At 49.1% G+C, this 25,410-nt stretch overlaps 2 protein-coding genes across 4 annotated transcripts; one reads left to right on the forward strand and one right to left on the reverse strand.

Annotated features, from left to right (window-relative positions):
- Window positions 1-428: 428 nt before the first annotated feature.
- LOC149367279 (uncharacterized) lies at window positions 429-10,268 on the reverse strand. 3 transcript variants are annotated; one of them, XM_089554921.1, is made up of 3 exons: window positions 8,812-8,881; window positions 3,276-3,402; window positions 429-2,535 (listed from the first exon to the last, which is right to left on the reverse strand). In XM_089554921.1, exon 3 carries the CDS (start codon window positions 2,503-2,505, stop codon window positions 490-492), a length of 2,016 nt encoding a protein of 671 aa, XP_089411047.1. In that variant the 5' UTR covers window positions 2,506-2,535; window positions 3,276-3,402; window positions 8,812-8,881; the 3' UTR covers window positions 429-489. The 3 variants fall into 3 exon arrangements, with proteins under 3 accessions (XP_089411047.1, XP_089411043.1, XP_089411037.1); XM_089554917.1 differs by lacking the exons at window positions 3,276-3,402; window positions 8,812-8,881 and adding an exon at window positions 10,120-10,268; XM_089554911.1 differs by lacking the exon at window positions 3,276-3,402 and having other exon boundaries at window positions 8,812-8,883.
- On the forward strand, window positions 9,130-10,950 carry LOC149367280 (integrator complex subunit 15). The gene has a single exon (XM_089554925.1). The coding sequence runs from the start codon at window positions 9,295-9,297 to the stop codon at window positions 10,426-10,428; it is 1,134 nt and encodes a 377-aa protein (XP_089411051.1). The 5' UTR covers window positions 9,130-9,294; the 3' UTR covers window positions 10,429-10,950.
- The last annotated feature ends 14,460 nt before the right edge of the window (window positions 10,951-25,410 follow it).

The raw sequence follows: 25,410 nt of genomic DNA on the forward strand, positions 1-25,410 counted from the left end.
CAAACACAAGAAAAGGACATCCTAGTTGAAATTGAGAATAAATGGACACATGACCTGTAATGTGGAGAGCAATTAACAAATGGTCCCTTTGGATAAGAGTGGATTCCAAGAGAAGCAGAATGTAGGAAGGGGTGGCAGATAGTTAGGTGGGCAGACTAGCTGAAAAAGTTAGCAAGGGTTTGGTGACCACAGCTGCCACAGGACAAGTCTGAAGATGGACTGCTAACGGTTAATGTTGATAAGCCTGCACTATTTTTGAAATTTGTAATATTGTGCCGTCTCTATAACAAATTGCTGAAACAAGTATAAAAGTTGCAATTCTTAGATGTTTATCACCTATAAGCAAAAGGAACAAAAAAAAATACATATACTGCAGGATTATGAGTGTTCTAAGGAAGCCATTCAAGCACAGTAATACTCCCTTAAAAAAAATTGAGACAGCATTTATTTACATTATGTACATAAATAAAAACATTAAGAAAACAAGAGCTAAAACTCTTGCGAGGGACTGCGCCTTCTGTGCTCGTGCTTTTTCGTTTCGTGCTTTCTGCGCCTCTGCTCGTGGCGGTGGTGGTGATGGTGGCTGTGATGGTGCTCACGGTCAGATGACTTACTGGCAATGTTGACAGCCCCAACTACACTAACCAGTTTCCTTGGCTTTCTTGCCCAAGAACCTTCTGTGCTGTCCTCATCTGATGTTGAACTCCACCTCTTCGAGGCACAAGCTGAAGACAAATGTCGGGTTTGTCTTCGCGACCCACTGTCAGCCCGCAAAGAGTTCCCCCTGTCATAAGACTGTCGTCGCCTCTCACGCGATGACCTAGAATGTTCTCGTGAGTGGGCTCGTGGGTGTTTTCTCTGAGCACGTTCATCATCATCAGCACGATGCTGCCGATGCCAGCGATCTTCCGACCAATTCGAATGGCCTGGCCCGGTACCCATCTTAGGCAGATGTTTGCGGTTATCTCCACGCACAAAATTCCCCCGCTTTCTCGCCCAAGAGCCTTGTGTGCTGTCTTCGCTTGATGAACTCCAATTCTCCAAGGCATAGGTTGTAGGTGAAAGGTGCAAGCCCTGTCTTCGCCGCCCAGTGTTGGACCACAAAGGGCTCCCCGTTTCGGAAGTCCGTCGTCGCCTGTCACGCGTTAAACTAGAATAACCTGGTGAGCGTGTCCCTGGATGACTTCTTTGAAGATGCTCATCATCCGATGACAGCGATGAGTCAGTTGCAGCACGACACTGAGGAACATTGCGGTCCATCGATGAGTAGTTTGAACGGCTCGGTCCGGCGTCCATCTCGGGCAGACATTCGCGTCTCTCCCCCTGTGGCATGCTATTGTCATCCTCGCCAGAAGAAGAAAGGTCAATCACAACAGGGGTCCGCTCCCGATGCGGCTTGACCACTTTCACCACGACGCAGTCCGAGCTGTCGGAGTCAGAGTCAGTGTCCACGACTGTGGCAGTCACCTCTTCTCGCACCACAGCCAGACCACTGGGGCCTGGCTGCGGTGAGTCTTGCTCAACGGCGAGTGGCTCATCACGTGATGTTGATGCTGCCACCTGCACCTGCAGCTGTAGGGTCTGCCTGAACCTGTTGACAGGGTTTCCGTGTGCAAAGGCCAGATGGTGTGGCTTGTACACTGTGTTTTGATCATACGCTGCCATGTCATGCACTGAGGTGGCGTACGAGTAAAACTCGTGGACAAAATGCTCCGTGTGCTCATGCAGCAGAGCCTCCATGCGGCGAGCAAACTCGGGGTGTCTGATGTCAAACTCCATGATGAGCGAGATGACATAATCCATGGCGTACATGATGTGGCTTCGGCGTTCCTGCATCAAAGCATTTAGCTCACGGTTCAACCAGGGGACCAGACGGTGAGTGCAAGCTGGATTGTCACGATAGAACTCGGGCGACGCTTCTCGATAGTGGGATGCGTGAGGAACGGCCCACAGGCCATGGACGTACAGCTCGAGCCTTTCAGCGCTGGTGATGGCGCCCCGAGGAAGGTACCGGTGCTGGTTTCGGTGAGTTGCATTTGAAAGCTGCCGGTCGCGCCTCTCCTGCTCCTGTCGCATTAATTCCTGCCGTCGCTCGACGGTCATCGTGGTCGGGAACCGAAACCTCCGATCATAGGCATCTATCATGGTTGCCGGAGGACGCTGCAGCTCGCTGACAAAATACTGGTCGTAGTCTTCGAGTGAGCGGACACTGTGAATGATACTCTTGAAGCGCTGCTTGCACAGGGGGCATTCTGCCTTCACCTTGGCCCACTCGGCGAGGCAGGCGAAACAGAAGGTATGGAAGCAGCTGTCTGTGAAGGATTTGTTCTCCGGAGCTCCCAAGCAGATGGCACAGCTGTCTTCGGGAGATGCCGTGCTACGGCTGAATGGTCGCTCTGGAGTCGCATCAGTGGGCCCAAGTTTTGAGCCCGAGGGACTGCTGGTTCCATCCTCTTCACGACTTCCTCCAACACGCCGCCACGGTGGAGAGCATGCGGCAGCCATTGTGAGCTCCGCACACAAGAACCGATGGCCCTGTTGTAAAGCAAAACAAAAAAACAAGAAAAGAGCAATCACTACTTTGACTTCCTTCCCACCTTGCATGTTCTCACATACCACACAGCTGAAGTCAGCTGATCTGAAGCACAGGTTATGCTGTGTACAGGAACCAGTTCAAGTAAAAATTGTCAGAAAGGCCAACTCAGAAAGGCGTTGCTTTTTTAAGTGGCACTCTGCATCGACAGACCGTGGCAAAAAAAGGCCCACTGTTAGGAAGCCATGCTCACCTCATATGGTGCACTGCAATGCTACGTAAAACCACCACTAAAGGGGCAGTGAGGAGAGCTCTATTAATATTTTTTTTATAGCAAAATCCGATAGTTCGGCATGTCATGGCTTTGTTGCTACTTGGCCGGCAGCGAAAGATGCATTTATTTCTAAGAAATTTGGGTTCGAAGTTGAAAAAGTGTTTCCCGCCGCTCAGATTCAAACTTGGGATTCTCCTATGACGACACAGGACTCAGTGACGTGAAACATGACGTACACATGACGTAACGCAGACTCCGTGATTTCTGGCGGCCAGCAGTGCGGCCTGGCAGCAGCCGATAAGAAAGCTACCGCCGGCCGCACGTTGAAGGCATCTATCGGCTATTGCGGCCGTCGCTACGTCGCTTCGTTTACGTTTGCGCCGGCGTTTTGCCAGCGTTACGATGGATCCCGCTCTCGAAGTGGTCAAAGAAGTTCTCGCAAATAGACACCTTTAGCATACCGTGTACCTTGTTACCGTTAGCCTGTAGTTAGCCGAATACCGGGTGCCCGCCTACCGCCGGTCCGCCGGTCAGCAGGCACTGATTGGTCCCGATGCTGCAGGCGTGCGCGTAGTTGCCGTGTGCATGGCGCCATCTGGCGATGTCAAGGAGATTTGCGCATGCATTGGCTGCGCCTCAGTGATTCGTAACTTCTGGTGACCTAGTGTTGCTAGAACCATTGGTTCTAGCAACATTGCTTTGTCCTATGACGTCACTACGCTTGTACTTGCGAGTTTGGCCTGTGGCGGCGATACCTGCATTTTGGTTCTTGCTCTTTTCTACGTTACAAGAGCTTTGTTGTCAGTATGAGTGGTGTTTTTGTAATCAGGAGCTGGTATTCTGTCGATACAAGCCAACTTCAATTTCTCCTCAGTGTCCCTTTAAACAGCCACAGAGATGTAGTTGAGCAGCATTAAAGCCAGCTTTGGTCTGGTGGCTGAGGTCGATAATGAGTGCCTGTTTTGCACAACCACCAAGAAAGCAAAGTTATGTGCACAAAGTTATGGGGACTGCATCCCAGAAGGCTGAAGAGAATCGCCATCATCATCAGCCTGACTAAGCCCACTGCAGGGCAAAGGCCTCTACCATGTATCTCCAATTAACCCTGTCCTTTGCCAGCTGCGGCCACTGTATCCCCGCAAATTTCTTAATCTCATCCGCCCACCTAACCTTCTGCCGCCCCCTGCCACGCTTGCCTTCTCTTGGGATCCACTCCGTTACCCTTAAAGGGTCAGTCTGCTGAATTTTATCGACCATATTTTCTTTGCGGCAACCGATAGCTCTTTACTCAAATTACCGTTTAGCCAGCTGTGGTGCCAAGGAGTGCGGTAGAACATTTTAAAATAGAATTTATTAATGTGGGAACACATCTGTATGAGATGGCAGTCTCATCTGGCAACCATCTGGATTTCCGCCGCGCGGCGACAAACATGGCGGCGCCCGTCGAAGCCGGACCTCTCGCTTCGGACTGAATTCTTGTTGTTGCTGCCTTTTTCAGTGCGTTCACTGGCCATAAATGGTGCGCCTGTCTTTCGCTTCGTCTCATCTCGCCTATAAGAAAACATATAAGAGATAAATTTGCTTTGTTTTAATAATTAGAGTGACGATTCAGCCGCTCCTAGGCTTAAGTGGAGAATCGGTTTGTTTACAGCAATGGTTCCCGTCCTGACGACCAGATGGTGACACTATAGGCTGAGTTTATTTTTGCATCTCTGCTAGCATACGCTGAACTAAAAGTGGGAATGTGCCTGCGTTTTGCATACGTGTAACTATAAATATTCATACAAGGGAAGGGGAATGAGGGGCTCGTTATAAATATGACAGAAGCCAACAGCCACAGAAACCAAGGGGCACAGGGGATTTTTTTTATTTATTTAATTTGTGGTGTTGATCAATTTAGAATGTTACTGAATATGTTATCGCTTCATGCTAATTGATTAGAAAAGCAGACGAAAAAACAACCACATGCCGCCGGTGGGATCCGAACCCACAACCTCCGAATTACGCGTCCGGTGCTCTACCTCTGAGCTATGGCGACGGCTGTCAAATCTTGTGCTTTCGGGGGTATTTATGTTTACAAGTAACCTAACCTTGAGAGTGTTCATCAGCGCCACCCACGTTCATAAGCGGCGGACGTGGAACGTCCTGAGTTACCGCAGGTGTGACGTAGAACGCCATCGAACGAAGAGGGTGGAAGATGCGTGAGAACCCTCTTATGCTTCCTATGGCGCCAAGGCTGCCAGAATCGAGGCCCTCGCTAAGCAATTAAGCATACAAGGGAAGGGGAATGAGGGGCTCGTTATAAATATGAGAGAAGCCAACAGCCACAGAAACCAAGGGGCACAGGGGATTTTTTTTATTTATTTAATTTGTGGTGTTGATCAAATCCCCTGTGCCCCTTGGTTTCTGTGGCTGTTGGCTTCTGTCATATTTATAACGAGCCCCTCATTCCCCTTCCCTTGTATGCTTAATTGCTTAGCGAGGACCTCGATTCTGGCAGCCTTGACGCCATAGGAAGCATAAGAGGGTTCTCACGCATCTTCCACCCTCTTCGTTCGATGGCGTTCTACGTCACACCTGCGGTAACTCAGGACGTTCCACGTCCGCCGCTTATGAACGTGGGTGGCGCTGATGAACACTCTCAAGGTTAGGTTACTTGTAAACATAAATACCCCCGAAAGCAGAAGATTTGACAGCCGTCGCCGTAGCTCAGAGGTAGAGCACCGGACGCGTAATTCGGAGGTCGTGGGTTCGGATCCCACCGGCGGCATGTGGTTGTTTTCTCTTCTGCTTTTCTAATCAATTAGCATGAAGCGATAACATATTCAGTAACATTCTAAATTGATCAACACAACAAATTAAATAAATAAAAAAAATCCCCTGTGCCCCTTGGTTTCTGTGGCTGTTGGCTTCTGTCATATAAATATTCATGTAATTTACAGAAAAAGCGAGCGGTACGCCTTCTACAGTTTACTAGAACAAAACGTGTGTTTCTCTGACATTGGGGCATACAAATGGTACGTAGTATATTCACTTATGCTGCTACAAAAAAAGACTACCGCTTTCTTGAACAAAATGAACATTTGGGGTCGCCCCCATGCATTTTTACGCGACTTTTAACGCCGAAATAAAATATAAATTCCTGCCTAAACCGGGCGCAGACCCCTCGTTATTGATGTTATAGGGTACCAACTACCAGAATATGCCATTATTTATACACTCATCTCGGTGAGTAGACTGACCCTTTAAGGACCAGCGGTTATCTTGCCTTCGCATTACATGCCCTGCCCAAGCCCATTTCTTTCTCTTGATTTCGACTAGGACATCATTAACCCACGTTTGTTACTTCACCCACTCTGCCCTCTTCAGATCTCTTAACGTTACACCTATCATTTTCCTTTCCATAGCTCGCTGCATTGTCCTTAACTTAAGCTGAACCCTCTTTGTTGGCCTCAATCTCAGTGAAACATGTACGCATCAGTTAACGCTTGTGTACGTGGTTTTTAGCAGTGATACTACTAGAGTCCACCCGCAGTATTTTTGTGCACTTTTTGTAAGCCATCAAGAAAGCCGGAGATTCTAGAATCGTTAAGCGAACAACGAGGTCAGTTCTGTCCATACTTCCCACCAGTGTCTTGTGCCTCATCTGGATATTCGCATTTTTGATGAGATCAGCATTAGTGCATACTGTCATAAAGTGTACGAATATTTGTTGCTGCACGATTTTGTTTTCATTCCGACAATGATGGAAGCAACAGTCGATTCAAACAGCTCTGTGATGATGATTGCATGATCTTCTTTATCAAAATGAGTGGCCACCTAATCGTCCAGACACCAAATCCTCTAGCCGAAATGTTGGTGACCATCCTGCAGCCACCGACGGCTGCAGAAGTGCATCTGGCTGCTTTACAAAATACATATAAATGTGCAGGAATCTGAACCGCCCGGATATCTTTAAATTTTCATTACATCTCGACTGAAGTCTAGAGCCAGTTTCAATCCCACCTAGGCGTGGCTCTAGTGGCAGATACAGTTCCACCTGGGCAGAACTCTAGTGCAAGTTGTAGTTCCGTCTCGACGGAACTCTAGCCATGGCCAAAAAAAATTATTGGAGGAGACACTTGAGCTCTGCCTTAAGGATATGATGCAACAGCGTAATGGGCTAATTCCCGTACATGCAGGTCATTCCCTACTTCACATTCATGGATTCCTGGGAGTCCTCATACCCCTCCTGGTGCAGTGGTGCAGCTGGAACTCGATATACACATTCCAAGCATTCTTAGAAACTTCGAATTATTGCCCTGTGCTGTCGATTTCTATAATTTAAAACAGATTAACATCTGGCTCCAGCTTTTCTTTTTTTGAATTCCCTGCACACGGTGGGAGGGGTCGACCAATGCATGGAGTGCCTTTCAGGCAGTCACGTGGCGGCTTTGCTTTTGCTTTTATATTGTTTTTAGGTTTCCGTGAATAAATAGATCTAGTCAGAGACTACACAGCTGCAAATTAGGCCCACAGAAATAAAAACACTCATGGACTCCTTGCTTTCGCCGATCACTACGTATCACTCTGCCGATGGCAGAGCGACAAGCCTCCACGGGACTGGTTGAAAGGCTGGTCGACTCCTCCCACTGTCTGCGGGGAATTAAAAAGAAAAAGGCGGGGGCCGGACGTTAATTAGATTTAAATTAGAGAAATTGGCCGCACAGGCCAATAATTCAAAGTTTTTAAGAATGCTTGGAACGTGTAGATCGAGTTCCAGTGGTAAAAAGACGAGTTCAGATTCCTCTTTTGTGCACCTTTAAGCAATGTGCCACTGCCCTGTGATGGTAGGTCTTGTGTAGCCCAGGTTGCTCTTCCCGATCGACCGATTATTAATTTAACTGCCACTTGCTACGGTGAGCAGGTTGTGATGACGTCGCAAGGTCACGTGACCTAGGTGGCCCCCACCTGCATCCTGGGTTGCTCTCTGGGGCCACCTGCCAGAGCCATGCCCCTGAGCCATGACGTCACCTAAGCAGCCCAAAATCGAACGCATACCTGGGCTTGCAAGATAAAATTCCGCTGCCGATTTTAGCCGTGCAAATTTCGAAACTACTACAGCAAAAATAGCTTTGGTTTGGTTTATGGGGTTTAACGTCCCAAAGCGACTCAGGCTATGAGGGACGCCGTTGAGAAGGGCTGCGGAAATTTCGTGCAGCTGGGGTTCTTTAATGTGCACTGACATCGCACAGTACACGGGCCTCGAGAACTTCGCCTCCAACAAAATTCGACCGGCCGGGATGGAATCCGCGTCTTTCGGGACAGCAGCCAAGTGCCCCTGAGCCACCGCGGCTGCCAACTACGGCAAAAACAAACGGCGTTACGTGAACTTGCCAACTGTGGCAATCTAGTCGCAGTAAAGAAAAAGAATGCAAGTCCGATAACTGCTGGAATGCGATGCAGGAAGCCGATGTCACCAAGCTACATTGCCTAGCCCTGCTTTCGCAATTTTCTCGCTCAATGCATGAAGATCCGCGCAGCAAAGCTACGGTCCCTGCGCACGACGTCGACCGCAGAGACCGCGTGAAAACCAAACCAAACTTTAAACTTCCGGGGAAAAACAAGCGTCGCGACTTCCGAGAAACGGTGCAAATCTCAGCGTTCACATGTGGTAAACGCACACGGAAAGTGCGTCAGTTGCAAGTGCCTGCTAGTGCGTCACGCACACTGGCGCTAACGCACTAGAAAACCATCTAGGGTCAAGGTCGTTGTTCATTACTCGCCCGCAAACAGCCCAAGATCAACAACTCGCGAGCACCTCGTATAGGAGCCACATCAGTTCAGCAAAAGCAAACTCAGCTCCACGGCCTGTGGGGGCACGGTCGAACATTTCGTGGTGCCAAAAGCGACAAGAGGTGCACGAATTCGGGAGGTGTATCCACAGGCTGACAACTGCTGCGTACAGCAGAACAGGAGTTTTGCGGAACCACAGCGCTAGAAGTAAATGCGAACTCGGACTTACAAGCAGCAGAAAATTGCTGGTGTACACCTCCACACCGATACTGTTCGGTTTGTTAACTTGTCTATGCTTGTCGGCTCGCCTTGTCTCCTTGCTGGTAAAAAAGCAAGCCAATCACGGTCATAATAGCCATGAGAGTATACTTTGTAAATCTTTTACATTAAGAAACGACAATTAAAGTTAATAATAAAAGCTTTTGTTTAATAAATGAGAATTAAATTTTTAATTTGAGCAGTGCAAACGCACAGAGATAGCTTACTTCACTGCGGCTCAGTAACCAGAAAACCAGAAACAAAACGAAAAAAAAAAAAACATGGCGCCTGGCGCGCCTGGCGTTTTGCACAGTTGCGTCCATGGTCGCGTCGTTTGTAGCGTCGTTGCTGCAGCCTACTGGCATGCTTTCAGCGCCCAGGAGCAGCGCGTGAGCATCTGATTTATGAAAAAACGCGCGTGCACAGTGGTCGCTGCACGCTAAGCTTATCTACGATGACGGACGTCAGGGTCTCCCTGAGGAAGCTCGAGTTCCCCACTGTGGTGTACGAAGCGCTTCGCCAGATCCAGAAACTGCTCGCCAACGAAGGCCGCAGTCCGACGTATGCGCACGTCGCGAAGGAAATTGCCGAGGAGTTCGTCTTTCAAGACTACGACCAGCGGCGAATGCCGCAGCAGCATCCGCAGTCCGCGGCGCACATGCGTCGACGTCGGAAGCTGTCGGCGATCCGCGAACTGCAGATCATCGAGATCATCGCGAGCAGCTTCCAGAACGCCAAGTCGGACATGTGCCAGAAGGTGTTCTTCATCCTGTTCCCCTCGGCCGACCCGAGCGTCATGGACGTGCGCGTCCCGCTGCTGTCGCGCCTCGTCTCGCTTTCCATCGCGCTCAAGAACCACAACGTCCTCAACTGCGTCGGCTTCTGGATGCACGTGTGTGGCTGCACCTCGGAGCCGTCGCTGCACATCGTGCGCCATGTGGTCGGGGACTACCTCAGCCTCATCCCGAGCTCGGCCGAGATGCTCAAGGAGCTGGCCAACATCTCGCCCCTGTTCTGCGCCTCCCTGGCCACCTCGCTGACGCACATGACGCCGACGAACCCGTCGCGCGAGGTGGTCGACCTGCTCGCCTCCTGGGTCCGGGCGCAGCCGCTGCTCTGTTTCACCCCGATGGAGGCCATCCCGCCCCAGTTGTACACCCAGTGCCTGCAGACATTCATCCCGGGTCTCGTGGCCTGGTGCGTCCTGGCTCCCTTGAGCAAGGTGGACCCCCGGGTGGGTGAGGACATCCGAACGGACGACGCTGAGCTCTATTCATACCTTCACTACGCGCTCCTCGAGATGCTGATCCGCGCTGGTCAGGTGACGCCTCGGGCGCCGATAGTGTTTCCGTTTCTGCCGAGCCACTACGTGGTTCAGGTGGCGGAGACGCTTAAGCGCGGTCTGGCGACCGCCTCGCCGCAGGGTTCAGAGCTGGCGCTCAACCGACTAGGCCAGGTTCTGCAGGCTGCGTTCGCCTCCAAGTGCGTGCACGGCAACCTGGACGCCATGTTCCAGACGCTGCGTCAGCTGCCGCCCAACAGGCTGCTCAAGATAGTGCTTGCGCGCTGGGACGTTAAGAAGTACTGAACGCAGCGTTCAGAGGTCTACGACTCCATTCATTGTACTGGTGTGCTTGGAACAGTTTTTAAGGAATACCCCTGTGCACTGACTGATGTTATGCTAAGATATAGAATCGAGGTACACTTGGTGTGAATGTTGTGTACAGTTCTCATTCGAAATGTTGTCCTGTCAACACGCATCAGTTGAGTATGCACTTGAGCTAGAATGTTGCCATTGTATTGTACATGGAGCAAGGCAATAGGCCACATGTATTCCTCTTCGGCTTTATTTACTTTATCCTACGGTTTTGTGAGCTGTGTGGTCATCCACTCCTTGTCCTGGTTGCAGGGCACGATACTTGAAAAAAAACTGTCTTTGGTATCGATACCCGGTACCTTCAAAATGAAGTTTTTCCGATACCGATACAAGATACCGAACCATAATTTTTGCAATACGGATGCCCGATAATGTCGATACTTTGCCAATATCATTCACCAATGTCAATAAAGCTGGTAAAACAATTTGCTAAGTTAAAAAATTTCTGCATGATTACTGTAGTTTTGTTTGGTTTGCTTTGGTTTATTGGGGTCTAACGTCCCAAAGCGACTCAGGCTATGAGGGACGCCGTAATGAAGGGCGGAAATTTCGGCCACCTGGGGTTCTTTAACGCACACTGACGGAGTGGATTCCAAGAGAGGGCAAGCGTAGCAGGGGGCGGCGAAAGTTAGGTGGGCGGATGAGATGAAGAAATTTGTGGGAAATGGGAGAGGCCTTTGCCCTGCAGTGGGCGTAGTCAGGCTGATGATGATGATGACATCGCACAGTACACGGTCCTCAAGAATTCTGCCACCATCGAAATTCAGCGGCCGCGGCCGGGATCGAACCCGCATCCTTCGGGACAGGAGCAGAGTGCCGTAACCATAGGTCGGCGCACTCATGAGTGCACTCATATCGCCTCACTCACACTCACGTCTGTGAGTGTGAGTGAGTGGTCGTGAGTGCGAGTGGACGTGAGTGTGAGTGCGAGTGAGTGGATGTGAGTGAAGGTGGTCACGAGTGTGAGTGCGAGTGAGTGGATGTGAGTGGGGGTGGTCTGAGTGTGAGTGCGAGTGAGTGGTCGTGAGTGCGAGTGGACGTGAGTGTGAGTGCGAGTGAGTGGATATGAGTGTCGGTAATCATGAGTGTGAGTGCGAGTGAGTGGGGGTGGTCTGAGTGTGAGTGCGAGTGAGTGGTCGTGAGTGCGAGTGGACGTGAGTGGATATGAGTGTCGGTAATCATGAGTGTGAGTGCGAGTGAGTGGTCGTGAGTGCGAGTGGACGTGAGTGTGAGTGCGAGTGAGTGGATATGAGTGTCGGTAATCATGAGTGTGAGTGCGAGTGAGTGGATGTGAGTGGGGGTGGTCTGAGTGTGAGTGCGAGTGGACGTGAGTGCAAGTGAGTGGATATGAGTGTCGGTAATCATGAGTGTGAGTGCGAGTGAGTGGATGTGAGTGGGGGTGGTCTGAGTGTGAGTGCGAGTCAGTGGTCGTGAGTGCGAGTGGACGTGAGTGTGAGTGCGAGTGGATATGAGTGTCGGTAATCATGAGTGTGAGTGCGAGTGAGTGGTTGTGAGTGCGAGTGGACGTGAGTGTGAGTGCGAGTGAGTGGATATGAGTGTGGGTTGTCATGAGTGTGAGTGTGAGTGAATGGTCGTGAGTGTGAGTGGATGTGAGTGTGAGTGCGAGTGAGTGGGTGTGAGTGGGGGTGGTCATAAGTGTGAGTGTGAGTGGACGTGAGTGTGAGTGGACATGAGTGCGAATGCGATTGAGTGGATGTGAGCGTGAGTAGAGGTGAGTGGGTATGATTGATGAGTGGATGTGAGTGGGCGTGAGTGGCAATGAGTGGTTGTGAGTGGATATGAGTGACAATGAGTGGTTGTGAGTGGCAATGAGTGGATGTGAGTGGTGGGTGGAAGCGACAGCGAAGTCGGTCGCCCATGTTTCGTGACGCTGATACCTGCTTAGCTATTTTCATGTTGTTGACAGCTGCGGGAAGCAAATATTCACTACTGAAGGCGCTCGAGGCAGCATAAGGCATCATGCAGGTGTCTTTGGACAACCGAAGGAAAGGGTTCCGCTGGCACGGGAACGGCAATCTTTCGTTGCTTTTGTAGTTCACCGTTGGCACGGGCACAGGCCCTTCGCGAATGCAGTGAGCCGCTACAAGTTTTGTGAGACCCTTTATCGAATTTCGCATTGCCAGTCCTGAAAATATAGATATGTCTCTTGCCACGCTCCCCGCATGGCTCGATCTCGTGTACATATGAGTTACAATGCTTACTGCTGAAACACCGACTGTCCGCTGCTCGGCAATAACTACCGTAAGTTGGGACCTCGGGTGCTGCAGTGGACTTAGGTTTTTTTTCTTTGCCCAGGTGTGCGCATTGCAGAGCTCTCCTCTGGCCGTAATTTGTTCATAGGCTCTGACCCATGCGGTAACCCGACCTCCTTTATCCCAGGTCTTGAACTGCACAAACCCGGCTCAAGCCCGGAAACGACGCGAAAACCAAGTGCGCTTTTCGGTAACGCCAGAGGAGGAGGAGGAGGATATAGAAGAGGAAAGGCAGGGAGGTTAACCGAACTAATAATCGGTTTGCTACCCTACACGGAAATCAAGCATGTGGCTTTTATAATTTATTTTTTTTGTATGCATAGCATCAGGCTGGTAATGTCTTTGATGCCCAAGGAGATATCCAAAACGGCAATATTTTATGTTTTAATTTGCGCCAGAAATTATTGTTTCGTGCTGATGGTGGTAGTGAAGTTCGCGGTCCTGCGCATTGTTTGTCGTGTCCGGATTCGCGATAAAGGAATGTCCATTGAGTTTTTTTTTTTCTGCCCTCCGCACAACTGCAGGTAGGGGGATGAGTCACACTGGCTGCCCAGCGGTATAAGGGGAGCGGGATAGCGACGGATTCCGAGAATAAGGGAAAGGTCAAAGACCCTCCGGGAACATATACGTCAGGTCGCATCCCACTGTGCACGTTCTTGCGGAAAGGCGGATCCTCGTCGTGTAGCTTTTGTCCCATGTCTATGGCAGCACGCGTTGACAACTTGAGGCGCGGTCAATAGGACATTGCCACGCTAGCTACAGGCTTGAAGACAGTTTGTAAGTGACGGTACTGAACAGATGGGCCTTGAGGTGACTTTCCCCGAACCTGAGTTTACCAGAGGTTGAAACAACCTACACCGTGGGAAATCGAGAATGTTTGCGAAGCTCGCGGGACGAAGGGAGAAACCTCCGAAATCTTGATGGTGGAAAATGTACATATTTGTGCAGTGTTTGTGGAGGTGAGTTATCTTCTTTCCTAAATCACTGATTGGCTGTGTTGTCCTTTTAGAGTTGTTGATTGGCGACGTTTTCCTTTCCCCAATGATTTATTGGGTTGTTGTTTGTGGAGTTACCTGATTGGTTACTGTCTCCACCGACGGCAGGGTCATAGGGTTTAAAATCAAGTTTTTGGGCGGGACCGAGGGCTCGTTTCGTCACGTAAAGCTACTGGTCAGTCAAATGTAAACAAGTTTTCTCCTTGCTTGTATCTTTCTTTGTTTTATTAATTGGTAACAAAAAGTTAACCTCTCCAGAAGTGTCCTCTGGCAACGTGATCGAGCAATATCGAATCTGCAAGACGTCAAGCACCCTTCAAAAATCATCATCAACATAATTTACCTCTACAAGATTGAGGGGGAAACTCAACTGTGATGAAACGTTGCGGCAATTTTCGGCAGTGGATATGAGGTGACAACCAAATTGCTGGACCTTTTTTGATTGGTTGGACGTACAGTTCGAAATTAATTTTTATGTACTCGGGAAAGGGATATAAAATAGAATGTGTCTGAGTATTGTCACCGTTTCACTCGAGAAAAAAAAACTACAGAAGAAAAGCAGTACACGCCACTGAAAGTTAATAAGAATCAAGCTAGGGCGACAGTTTTCGTTTCGCTTAAAAGTATCATGCAAGCGAGTGCTGCTAAGGCACTGAAGAAAAAAAAACATACGACGCCACAGTCAAAAATGTGACCAGAAGAGAACAGAAAACTGAGGGCGGCGGGCGGAAGGGGGGCCAGGAGCTTTTCACAAACAGTTCGAAGGGTGCCGGCATATTGGACTGTGCTCGCAGCACAGGAAAGAGTTGAATATTAAGCTCCCCCACGCTCTCCCCGGAGTCCGAAAAAAAATGTTTTTTCTTTATTTATTTATTTACAATACTGCCAGTCCCATCAGGGACCATATCAGGTGGGCGAACAAAAATGACAAACATGATAAAAAATTTGAGCAGTGCACTCTGGAATTCAAAAAAAAGTGAATACAAATCAAACACAGGTGAACAGAAAGGAACAAGCAAAATAAAAGAAAAGGTAAACATTAGCAAGGAAAAAGAAAAATACATGTCTAGGAGTCGGGTGGAGCATTGCCATAAGGAATTCAATTAGAGCACATGGGAACACAGCAGCGGAAAAAATAAGAGAGACTTTCTTCACGATTAATTAACAATCTAATGAAGTGATGAAAGGCGGTTGAGTATGTCGGTGAAACTGCTTTATTCGTTAATTGATAAGGATTCTATCCGTGACGTGAACTGAGATAATGTGGTTGCAGTTATGATTGAGAGATCAAGGCGATTCCATTCTCTGATCGCGAGGGGAAAGTACGAATACATGAACGTGTCGTTATGGCATGAGTATTCTGTTATCACGCGTGCGTGTTTATGCCTCGACGGGCGTGACTGCGAGAAAGATATGTATTTTGACACATCTATCTTGTAGTAGTTGTGCATCAGGTGAAATAAAAATTTTAGTCGTGCTTGTTGCGCTCTTGATGATAGCGTCGCTAAACCCGAAATAGCTGCGTGGTTAGTTGGTAAATCTGTGCGCTTATATTTGTTGTGTATAAACTGCAATGCTTTACGCTGTACTTTTTCTAGTTTTGTTACATTAGTCACTGAATGGGGGAACCAAACTGTGTTAGCGTATTCTAAAACTGGCCGAACGAAAGTAGTATATGCAAGAAGCTTTGTCGATGTGGGTGCAAGGCGCAGACTTCTTCGAAGAAAAAATAGTTCGCGTAATGCTTTTGAGGTTATGCTAGCAATGTGCGCGTCCCATCTGAGGTCAGAAGTTAGTGTCATACCTAAGTACTTATGCTGGTGAACTTTCGTCAGTATTCTGCCATTAACAAAGTACGGAAAATCATAAGGCTGCCTTTTTCTTGTTACCGTCATGCAAACAGATTTAGTTGTGTTTACCGTCACTTGCCATGTTTTGCACCATTTGCTTATTTTGTTCAATGAATCACTGAGTGAAATGTGGTCTTCGTAGCTGTTAATTGTTTTATAGATAATGCAGTCATCGGCAAAGAGTTTGATGTTAGAATCGATATTGTTGGTTATGTCGTTGATGAAAACTAAAAATAACAGTGGCCCCAACACGGATCCTTGAGGTACACCTGATATGACGGGTACTGTCGCAGATTCCATGTTCTGAAACAGTACGAATTGTGTCCGGTTTGATAAGTAATCTGAAATCCAATCTAAAATTTCCCCATCCCCGATGGCACCCCGTAACTTTACTATTAATTTGTTATGACAGATGCGATCGAATGCTTTAGAAAAGTCCAATAATATAATGTCAGTCTGGCTACAGTTATTGATGGCGAATGCAAGGTCATGCACAACCTCTGTAAGCTGTGTGACGGTTGATAGCCCATGCCGGAATCCATGTTGGTTTGATGATTGTTGTGTCCCCTTATTGCTTTTGTGTGTGTGCGCCCCCGCATCCTCCTCCTAACGACCACTCGCATCCTCCTCCTAACGACCACTCGCATCCTCCTCCTAACGACCACTTGCCCCTCGTCGCACGCTGTCGCCAGATGCCCCCCCATGGTGCGCCCCCGCATCCTCCTCCTGTTTTGGGAAGCCACTCCCTCCCGTGGACGCTTCTCCGCTCCCTCCTTTCTTCGGGCGGCCAGTTCGGCTCCTGCCTCGGTCGACGCTGGTCGCACCCTCATCGGCTTTAAATAAACGAAGTCTTAAAGTACCGTGTGCGTCTTTCGCTGCATTCAACACAGCGACCGGACACGACAGTGGCGACGAGAAAGTGGATTCGACCCGCGCTACGCAACGCTATTGACAAGCCATGGCTACGCGAGGGTTTCCCAATCAGATACCAGAGTTCAACGGCTCATCGTGGTCATCGTGGGTTGGACGCCTTCAGTTCTACTTTGAAGCTAACAACATCACAGACCCAGCCTTGAAGAGGGCCAACCTGCTGACGCTGTGCGGGGAGCAAACCTACGATACTGTCTGCGCCCTTATTCAGCCAAGCACACCAGCGGCAGTGCCTTACGACGACATCGTAAAAGCGCTGCAAAAGCACTACGACCCAAGGCCATCCGAGGTCTACAGCCGGGCTCGCTTCCAACGACGAGATCAACTGGGAGGAGAAACTGTGAGCGCCTACGTAGCCGCGCTCAAGAAGCTCGCTGCCGACTGCAATTTTGGAACGCTGTCGACAACAGCTACCGGGCAGGAGGGAGACGCAGCTTCTTCTGCTAACACCACCATGCTTCCCTTGGACGTGATGTTACGCGACAGATTTGTGTGCGGACTGAGTGACGAGTCACTGCAGCAGCGCCTGTTCGCTGAGAAGGACCTCACATTCAGCAAAGCTTACGACATCGCCGTTCGAGCGGAGAGCGCCGGTCACCAGCAGAGAGGGATTCGCCGGAACACCGAGCCGGTACACCAGACAAGCAACCAGGTGCGCAAGCCTTCTGTTGTTGTAAAATCGGTCAAAAAGGCACAACGCTGCTGGCGGTGTGACGACCAACACAACCCCCAGGGATGTCGATTCCAGTCAGCCACGTGTAATTTTTGCCACAAGCGAGGGCATATCGAAAGAGCATGCATTACGAAACGGAGACTTGCCAAGATAAAGTCACCTTCCCAGCCTAATCACAGCGTCAACGCCTCAGAGAATACGCCGCTATCTGATCTCCATGGAACAACATCAGCAACACCATCTGTGTTGTACGACCTGAACACCATGAATCTCGGCACGCGACCGAAGATTTTTACAGAAGTAAGCGTACATCACCAGCTGATTAAGTTCGAGGTGGACTCCGGCGCAGCCTGTACTCTGATCAGTGAGGACACGTTCCGAACTTCATGGCCATCTGACGCACCCGCCCTGCAACAAGACGACACGCACCTGCGAACGTGGTCAGGACAGAATCTGCCACTATTGGGCTCTGCCAACGTCCAGGTTAACTACAACGGCCAGACCCATACGCTACCTCTGCTTGTTGTGAAGGGCACAGGATCAAGCCTTCTAGGGAGAAACTGGTTTTCTCCACTAGGCGTGATGATATGCGGCATACACCAGACGCCGAGCCAGAACATGGTTGAGCAACTGCAAGAGAAATACGAAAGAGTATTCTCGGAAGAGATTCCAGGAAACGAAGGGCCCCCGGTCACACTGGAGTTGTTGGACAACGCGCAACCCAAATTTCTGAAGGCCAGGCCGGTGCCGTTTGCTCTCCGAGATTCAGTTGAAAAAGAGTTGGACAAACTGGAGCAGCAAGGTGTCATCGAGCCGACGCAGCATTCAGAATGGGCCACACCACTTGTCGTAGTTCGCAAGAAGAACGGAACCATACGCCTCTGCGGAGACTACCGGAGCACCGTCAATCTTGCGACTAAAGCGTCCTCTTACCCGCTACCGACACCTGAAGAAGTATTCAGTGTACTACGTGGCGCAAGAGTCTTCAGCACATTGGACCTCACCCAGGTGTATCAGCAGCTGAAGGTGAGCGAGTCAACTGCTGAATTATTGGCAATTAACACACTGAAAGGCTTGTACAAAGTCAAGCGACTGCCTTTTGGCGTAGCTGCAGCCCCGGCCATATTTCAAAAATTCATGGAGACAGTGCTTCAGGGCATCCCAGGAGTTTGTGTCTACCTTGACGATGTCATCATCAGTGGCACTTCCACTGAAGAGCATGCAGTGCGCCTAGAGCTCGTTCTCGAAAGGCTAGCAAACGCTAATTTGTGCATAAGCAAATCGAAATGCTGTTTTGCTGTGCCAGAGGTGCAATTTCTGGGACACCGAATTGATGCAGAAGGCATTCACCCTACCGAGGACAAAGTGCGAGCGATCACAGAAGCACGAGCTCCAACAAACAAGCAGGAGCTACAGGCTTTTCTCGGACTCTTGACGTTCTACGACCGGTTCTTGGAACAAAGAGCTACCGTGGCCAACGACTTATACCAACTCCTTCGGAAAGATGTGACATGGACATGGTCGCCACGCCATCAGCAGTCATTCGATGCCCTGAAAGACCTGATTCGAAGATGTACAGTCCTCCGCCACTACGACGAAAGGAAGCCTCTGCTTTTGGCTTGCGACGCATCACCGTACGGAGTCGGCGCGGTTCTATCGCAAACTGACGAGCAAGGAAGGGAAGCTCCCATCGCCTTCGCCTCACGTACGTTGTCGCAAGCAGAACGCAACTACGCGCAACTTGACAAAGAAGGGCTAGCCATCGTCTACGCGGCGACACATTTTCACCAGTACATTGCCGGCCGGAAGGTGACCTTTATAACCGATCACCGACCGCTATTGGGCATTCTGGGACCACAAAGGCCTATGCCACCAACTTTGTCTCCGCGAATGACACGTTGGTGCATCAAACTCTCAGCGTACGACTACGCTCTGGTCTACCGCAATGGGAGTAAACATCAAAACGCCGATGCGCTAAGCCGTCTGCCACTAGACGCAACTGTTGACGAACCATTTCCACCAGGAGACGTTCTGATGTTCGAAGCACTGCCAGAACCTCCGCTTACAGCAGGCACAGTTGCAGCATCTACGCAGAAGTGCGCAGCTCTCCGGCTAGTTTACACAGCTGTTCAACAAGGCAACGTGCATAAACTCAAAGGGGACAACTTCGACGCTTACCGCAGGCGAGCTACAGAGTTGAGCACCCATCGCGGCTGCATCATATTTGGGTCCCGAGTTGTGATGCCGAGAGAACTACGCGCACAAGCTATGTCTCTCATCCACGCCGGACATCGGGGCATCGTTGCAATGAAAAAGTGTGCCAGAAGCTACATGTGGTGGCCTGGCATTGACAACGACATCGAAACAGTGGTGCGAGAATGCAAGCCTTGCCAGAGCAGCCGGAGCGCCCCGCCGAAAGCTCCTGTCCCAGAATGGGAAAAGCCAGACACACCATGGCACACACTGCACATTGATTTTGCAGGACCAATTGAGGGCTGCACTTTCCTTGTGGTCGTAGATGCCTACACAAAGTGGCTTGAGATAAGGCAAATGGGACAGACGACTTCGGCAGCAGTCATTGACAACCTCCGATCACTATTTGCAACGTTCGGCCTGCCGCGCAAGGTAGTGTCGGACAACGGAACACCGTTTGTGTCTGCGGAGATCCTCAAGTTTTATCGCGACAACGGGATCTCATCAGTTACATCGGCCCCCTACCACCCAGCGACAAACGGACAAGCCGAGCGCTACGTAGCCGAGCTAAAACGCGCCCTTGAAAGAGATCAGACAGGCTCGCTGCAGCGCCGCCTTGCGCGCTTTCTCTTCAAGCAGCACACGACGGTTCAGAGCACAACAGGCGAGACCCCCTCGAAAATGATGTTCGAGCGTGAAATGCGAACCCAGCTCACAGCCATCCTCCCCGAGCCAAAGGCAGAGACGTTCCGGGAAGAAAAAGCAATTCCGCGCTGCGGCACGCTTAATGAGGGGCAGCGCGTCCTCGCCCGACAGTTTCTGAAAAAGCCACGCTGGGAGGAAGCTACAATTGTCAGACGCATAGGCCTGCGCTCTTGGCTCGTCAACATACATGGCACAGTAGCACGCCGACATCTCAACCAGCTGCGTAGATTTACGACGCCGTCTGAGAGCTGTCCGCCAGCGGAGAGAACACGTGCACCATCTTCCCACATAGCCTGGCACCTCTTCCCGGAAGAAGAGACTTCGCCCAGGACAGACCTAGGAGACACAGCGAACAACAGCCAGCCTACAAGTGTTTCTCCCCCGAGCGCACAAAGCCAGCGCGCCTCCACGCGTGAGCGCCGACCCCCTGCACGATACCAGGCAACTTTCTAAGGGGGAAGGAAGTGTTGTGTCCCCTTATTGCTTTTGTGTGTGTGCGCCCCCGCATCCTCCTCCTAACGACCACTCGCATCCTCCTCCTAACGACCACTTGCCCCTCGTCGCACGCTGTCGCCAGATGCCCCCCCATGGTGCGCCCCCGCATCCTCCTCCTGTTTTGGGAAGCCACTCCCTCCCGTGGACGCTTCTCCGCTCCCTCCTTTCTTCGGGCGGCCAGTTCGGCTCCTGCCTCGGTCGACGCTGGTCGCACCCTCATCGGCTTTAAATAAACGAAGTCTTAAAGTACCGTGTGCGTCTTTCGCTGCATTCAACACAGCGACCGGACACGACAATGATAACAGATTGTGAGTATCAAGGAAGTTTGTTAGATGTTTAAGGATGATATGTTCGAGCATCTTGCAAGCCGTGCTGGTGAGAGATATTGGTCTATAATTCTATGGTAATGTGGTGTCTCCTGTTTTGTGTATTGGTATAACCTTTGCCTTCTTCCAGTCGTGGGGTAAAGTTGATGACGAGAGAGATTTACGAAATATCAGACCCAAGTATCTGCTGCACCATTCTGCGTATCGTTTCAGGAAATCGTTTGGGATATTGTCTGGTCCGGGTGATTTTTTAGGGTCAAGCGTGCGTAATAGATTAAAAATGCCCGCATCTGATATGATTAAAGGGTCAATGCATGATGTTTGATTGCCGTAAAAGTCCGGGAGATTACCGTCATCTTTTGTGAAACTTGAGTGAAAAAACGTGTTGTACGCATTAGCATTGTTAGCTCTATCCTCAGGAGACAAGTCGGATAACGGGTTTTTAGTTGGGCGGAAATGGTTCCAAAATCTATGCGGGTTGTTTGTCAGAAAGTTAGGCAGCGTTACATTAAAATAGTGTTTCTTGGCCTGTTTGCCTATCTCTCTGAACTTTGCGATTGCGCACGCTAGTTTTTATTTATTTATTTATTTATTTAACCATACTGCAGGCCAATGCTTTGGCCCTAGCAGGAGGGGCATTTCACAAACAATGCAAACTAAGAAGGCTACAAAAACAAAAGAAAAATGTCCAGAAATTCAACACTAGTAAGTCTGGCAACAAATGAATACAACGTAAAGGGGCATTAATATAGAAAGAGTGAGAAAATGACATGGTACAGTGCAAGAATACAGTGCAAATCAAGGCGCCTCTACTTGGGAAAAAAAAGACATTCCAGTTCTGATAGAAAGTTGTTCGATTCAAAAATGCTCGGTGGTAGTTTGTTCCATTCATTCACTGTTTTGGGGAAAAAACTGTTCTGGTAAGAATTGGTTTTTGCAAAAATCGGAGCCAGTGCGTATTGTGTAGTGTGCCTTGTTCGCCTGGTGGTAGCTTTCTGAATGCAGTCTGGAAGTTTAAATGGGACTTTACTTGACAAAAATTTATGAAGGAGCAGAAGTCGATTTATTTTCCGGCGTATTGCTAATGTTGGAATTTTATGTTCTTGCATGAGTAGTGAAGGAGAATCTAGTCTTCTATATTTTCCAAATATAAACCTCACTGCTTTTCTTTGAATGCGTTCCAATTTTTCTATGTCCTTCTTGGTGTAGGGATCCCACAGCACCGACGCGTATTCTAGTCTCGATCTTATACATGTGTTGTAGGCTAAAAGTTTTGTTCTGACGGGAGCATTTTTAAGCTTTCGTTTCAAAAAGCATAATTTTTGAAAAGCGGAAGCACAAATATCTGTGATATGAATGGACCATGATAGATTATTTGTGAGGGTTATTCCTAGATACTTATATTTATCAACTACAGAGATCACAGTCTTGCCTATTTCGTATGTGAATATGCTGGGGTGTTTCTTTCTTGTAACGCGGAGCAGAACAGTTTTTTCCCCGTTTAATTCCATGCCCCACTTTAGTTTTAGAAGGACATGAACCATGATTTTTGATAGAAATACGCAACCTTTTCACATGACGTTTGGCGTGGATGACATCCCTTGTTACCCATGGACTGTTTCTTTGTGGACGCTTGGTTTTTAGTGGAACATGATTAGTTATGCAGTGTGAAACCATAGTCTTAAAATGAAGCCAAACCCTGTTAATATTGGTTGAGGGGTCGGATACCATTTCACTGAATGCTTCAAATTCATGTGCGAGGTAGGTTAATATGTTGGCATCATCAGCCTTATCGAAGTTCAGTGTCGTCTTGACATCAGATCGTTTTTTTATTGAGCAGTCTAGAGGTAACAAACATAATGGTATGTTGTGATCAGAGATGCCTTCAATGATTTCTGTCTGCGCTTGGTGTACTGGAAAGTGATCACTGATTAGTATAAGATCGAGGATATTGTTTGCTGATCCTTGCTTGCGCGTTGGTTCTAGGATCATTTGGTGGACATTAAAGGAAGGCATTAAGTCAAAAAGAGCTTCTGAAGATGATGATGTGTGTTGCATAGTTATCCAGTCCACGTCCGGAAGGTTAAAGTCACCCATGAGAATGATTCTAGTGCTGCAAGCATATTGTTGAAGGAAGTCATGAATGACAGAAATGCACTCATCTCCTGAAGAGGGGCTCCTATACAGACAGCCTACACAGACAGTAGTATTGTTGCAGAGAAGTCTGCAGAATACGCTTTCAGCACCTGACACATCTGGGAGCGTAACAAACGGCAGGGTTTTCTTTATCAAGAGAGCCACACCACCGCCACGGGAGTCTCGGTCTTTCCGAATGACTGAGTAGTTGGGTGGTGCGATTTCATGACTCGAAATTTCTGGTGAAAGCCAAGTCTCCGTGATGGCGACTATATCAGGTTCCCGATCAATTAATAGGTTTTCTAAAGATTCTACTTTGTTTACAATGCTCCTTGCGTTTACATTTATGATGGTCAGTGCTTTAATCGCGCTCTTCCCCGTGTCGTTGGTGGGCTCCTTTTTTCGACTGTCTCCTGCTGCTCTTCGTTTTTTTTCAGCGGAACCTTCTCGTTCGTTTCGTCATCCCAAACAAAGGCACAGCTGTTTATAAATAATTGGTCGAAGGCAAGCGAAACTTTGTCCCCTTTTTGTCGATTTTCTTTGGCACTGTTCCACAGTTTTTTTCTGATTTCTCGAATTCTCGGAGAGAAATCTTCCCCAATGGCATATTTCATGTCTTTAAGTTTAAAACCTTGCTTCAGTATTGCCGACTTGTTACGGGCATCCAGTAGTTTAAAAATTACCGGTCTATTCTTATTAGCCTGAATGAATAGGCTCCCGTCAGCGTCATGTAAGCAGAACTACGCCGTTGGCAATATGAGCAGGTGGGGGCTGCCCTGGCAAGTCAACAACTCAAAAGAAAACATTCGACAGAAGTCTGTCTGGTTGCGGTGCTGGCAGAAGGGGTGCTGGCAACGCACAAACCGACCAGCTCTATCGGTCGCCTTCACCCCCGCCCAAAAAACCGGCAGCCCAGAGAAAAGGCCCAGGGCGTCTGGAACGAAATTCCGTGTTCCGTCTGCCCGGCGTCGTACATAGGGGAAACGAAGAACATTGCAGAAAGGATGAGCCAACACAAAGCGGACGTCTGTCACATGAATCGTCAACGCAGCGCCGTGGCCGAACACTGCGAAGGGTGCGACCACCCAACTGACTTCGACAGCACCATTGTATTGGAAACGGAAGCTAACCCACGCAGGAGGCTTCTACTCGAGTCGTGGCACATTCAGCAAACACGAGAGAATGTTAATCGTTCCCTGGGGACTCTCCCCTCATCCTACGTCCATGGGCTGCGGCCATTGACCCGGAGGTCCTCCACGCAGGTGCTTAAAAAGCCAAGCTGCGCTCGCCCGTAGTCACACCATGAAGAAGGGGCGGAGCCGGTCCCGAAACGTCGTGTTTTTTCTGTTTTTTCTGTATTTTACTTGGTTGGCGTCACTTACCTTCTCCTAACAAGTCAACAACTGCATACAAGCTTCCGCTGCATGTTGCGAGGCTTGGTTCTCATTTGTGCCGCCTAGTCTTCGGAATTTGGCGAGTTAAACCGAAATGAGCTCGTGAAATGCGATTTTGTTCATTTTTCGTGTACAGCAAGGGGATTAACTTCTGTTGGCACGCACCGATTTCAGCAATCTTACCCTAACTGATATCTGGACAGCATGAGGCATCATTTGAAGCAGATACTATGATTTCCACCAAGAACTTCTGGATAGCGCTTTTTCCCAGTAAAGTCATATCATTTCAGATTGGCTCAAATTGGCTAACAAGTTAGCTGCATATGCATTCTTCCGAGAACGACGTTGGAGAATAATCAGGTGCAAAGTAAGCACCCCCTATTACCACGCGGATGCGCATGTGGTCTCCGCATGCACTGACCTCAAAAACACCGTGTTGGTTTGTAAAACTTCCTTCAGACAGGGATTATGTGGAATGCAGAAAACGTACTGCCTGCAGACATGTACAGTACACAGATCGGTCACACATAGTAAGCTTAGTAGGTTTTGTAAATGGATTGATAATGGCAACCTCCCCTAGCATCGTTATTATGCGGGGAAATCCTCTACTTGCGACCCATTCCAGCCATTTTCCTTTGCGTGAGGAAATAACTCGATCTTTTGAAAAACACGCTCCATTTTCCATGCCGCGAAAAGTATTCATAATCGTCACTTGACTCCAATGATTTGATGCAGAGTCACAGACACGTCATTGTCAAGGAAGACCAAATCTTGGTAATTAGACACCATCCAAGAATATTGTCAAGGCAAACTCATTACTATTATTACTTGCACACCGTCATAGGCACACGCACAAGGGAAGTAGGTGCGCCCCCCTCCTCCCCTTCCCCCCTAATCGCCAAGTCTGCCCCATACATTTAATCTGTCGGACCTATTCGGTCAT

This window comes from Amblyomma mixtum, chromosome 1, assembly GCF_055824585.1.
Source record: "Amblyomma mixtum isolate Tamu chromosome 1, ASM5582458v1, whole genome shotgun sequence".
NCBI classification, from domain to species: domain Eukaryota; kingdom Metazoa; phylum Arthropoda; class Arachnida; order Ixodida; family Ixodidae; genus Amblyomma; species Amblyomma mixtum.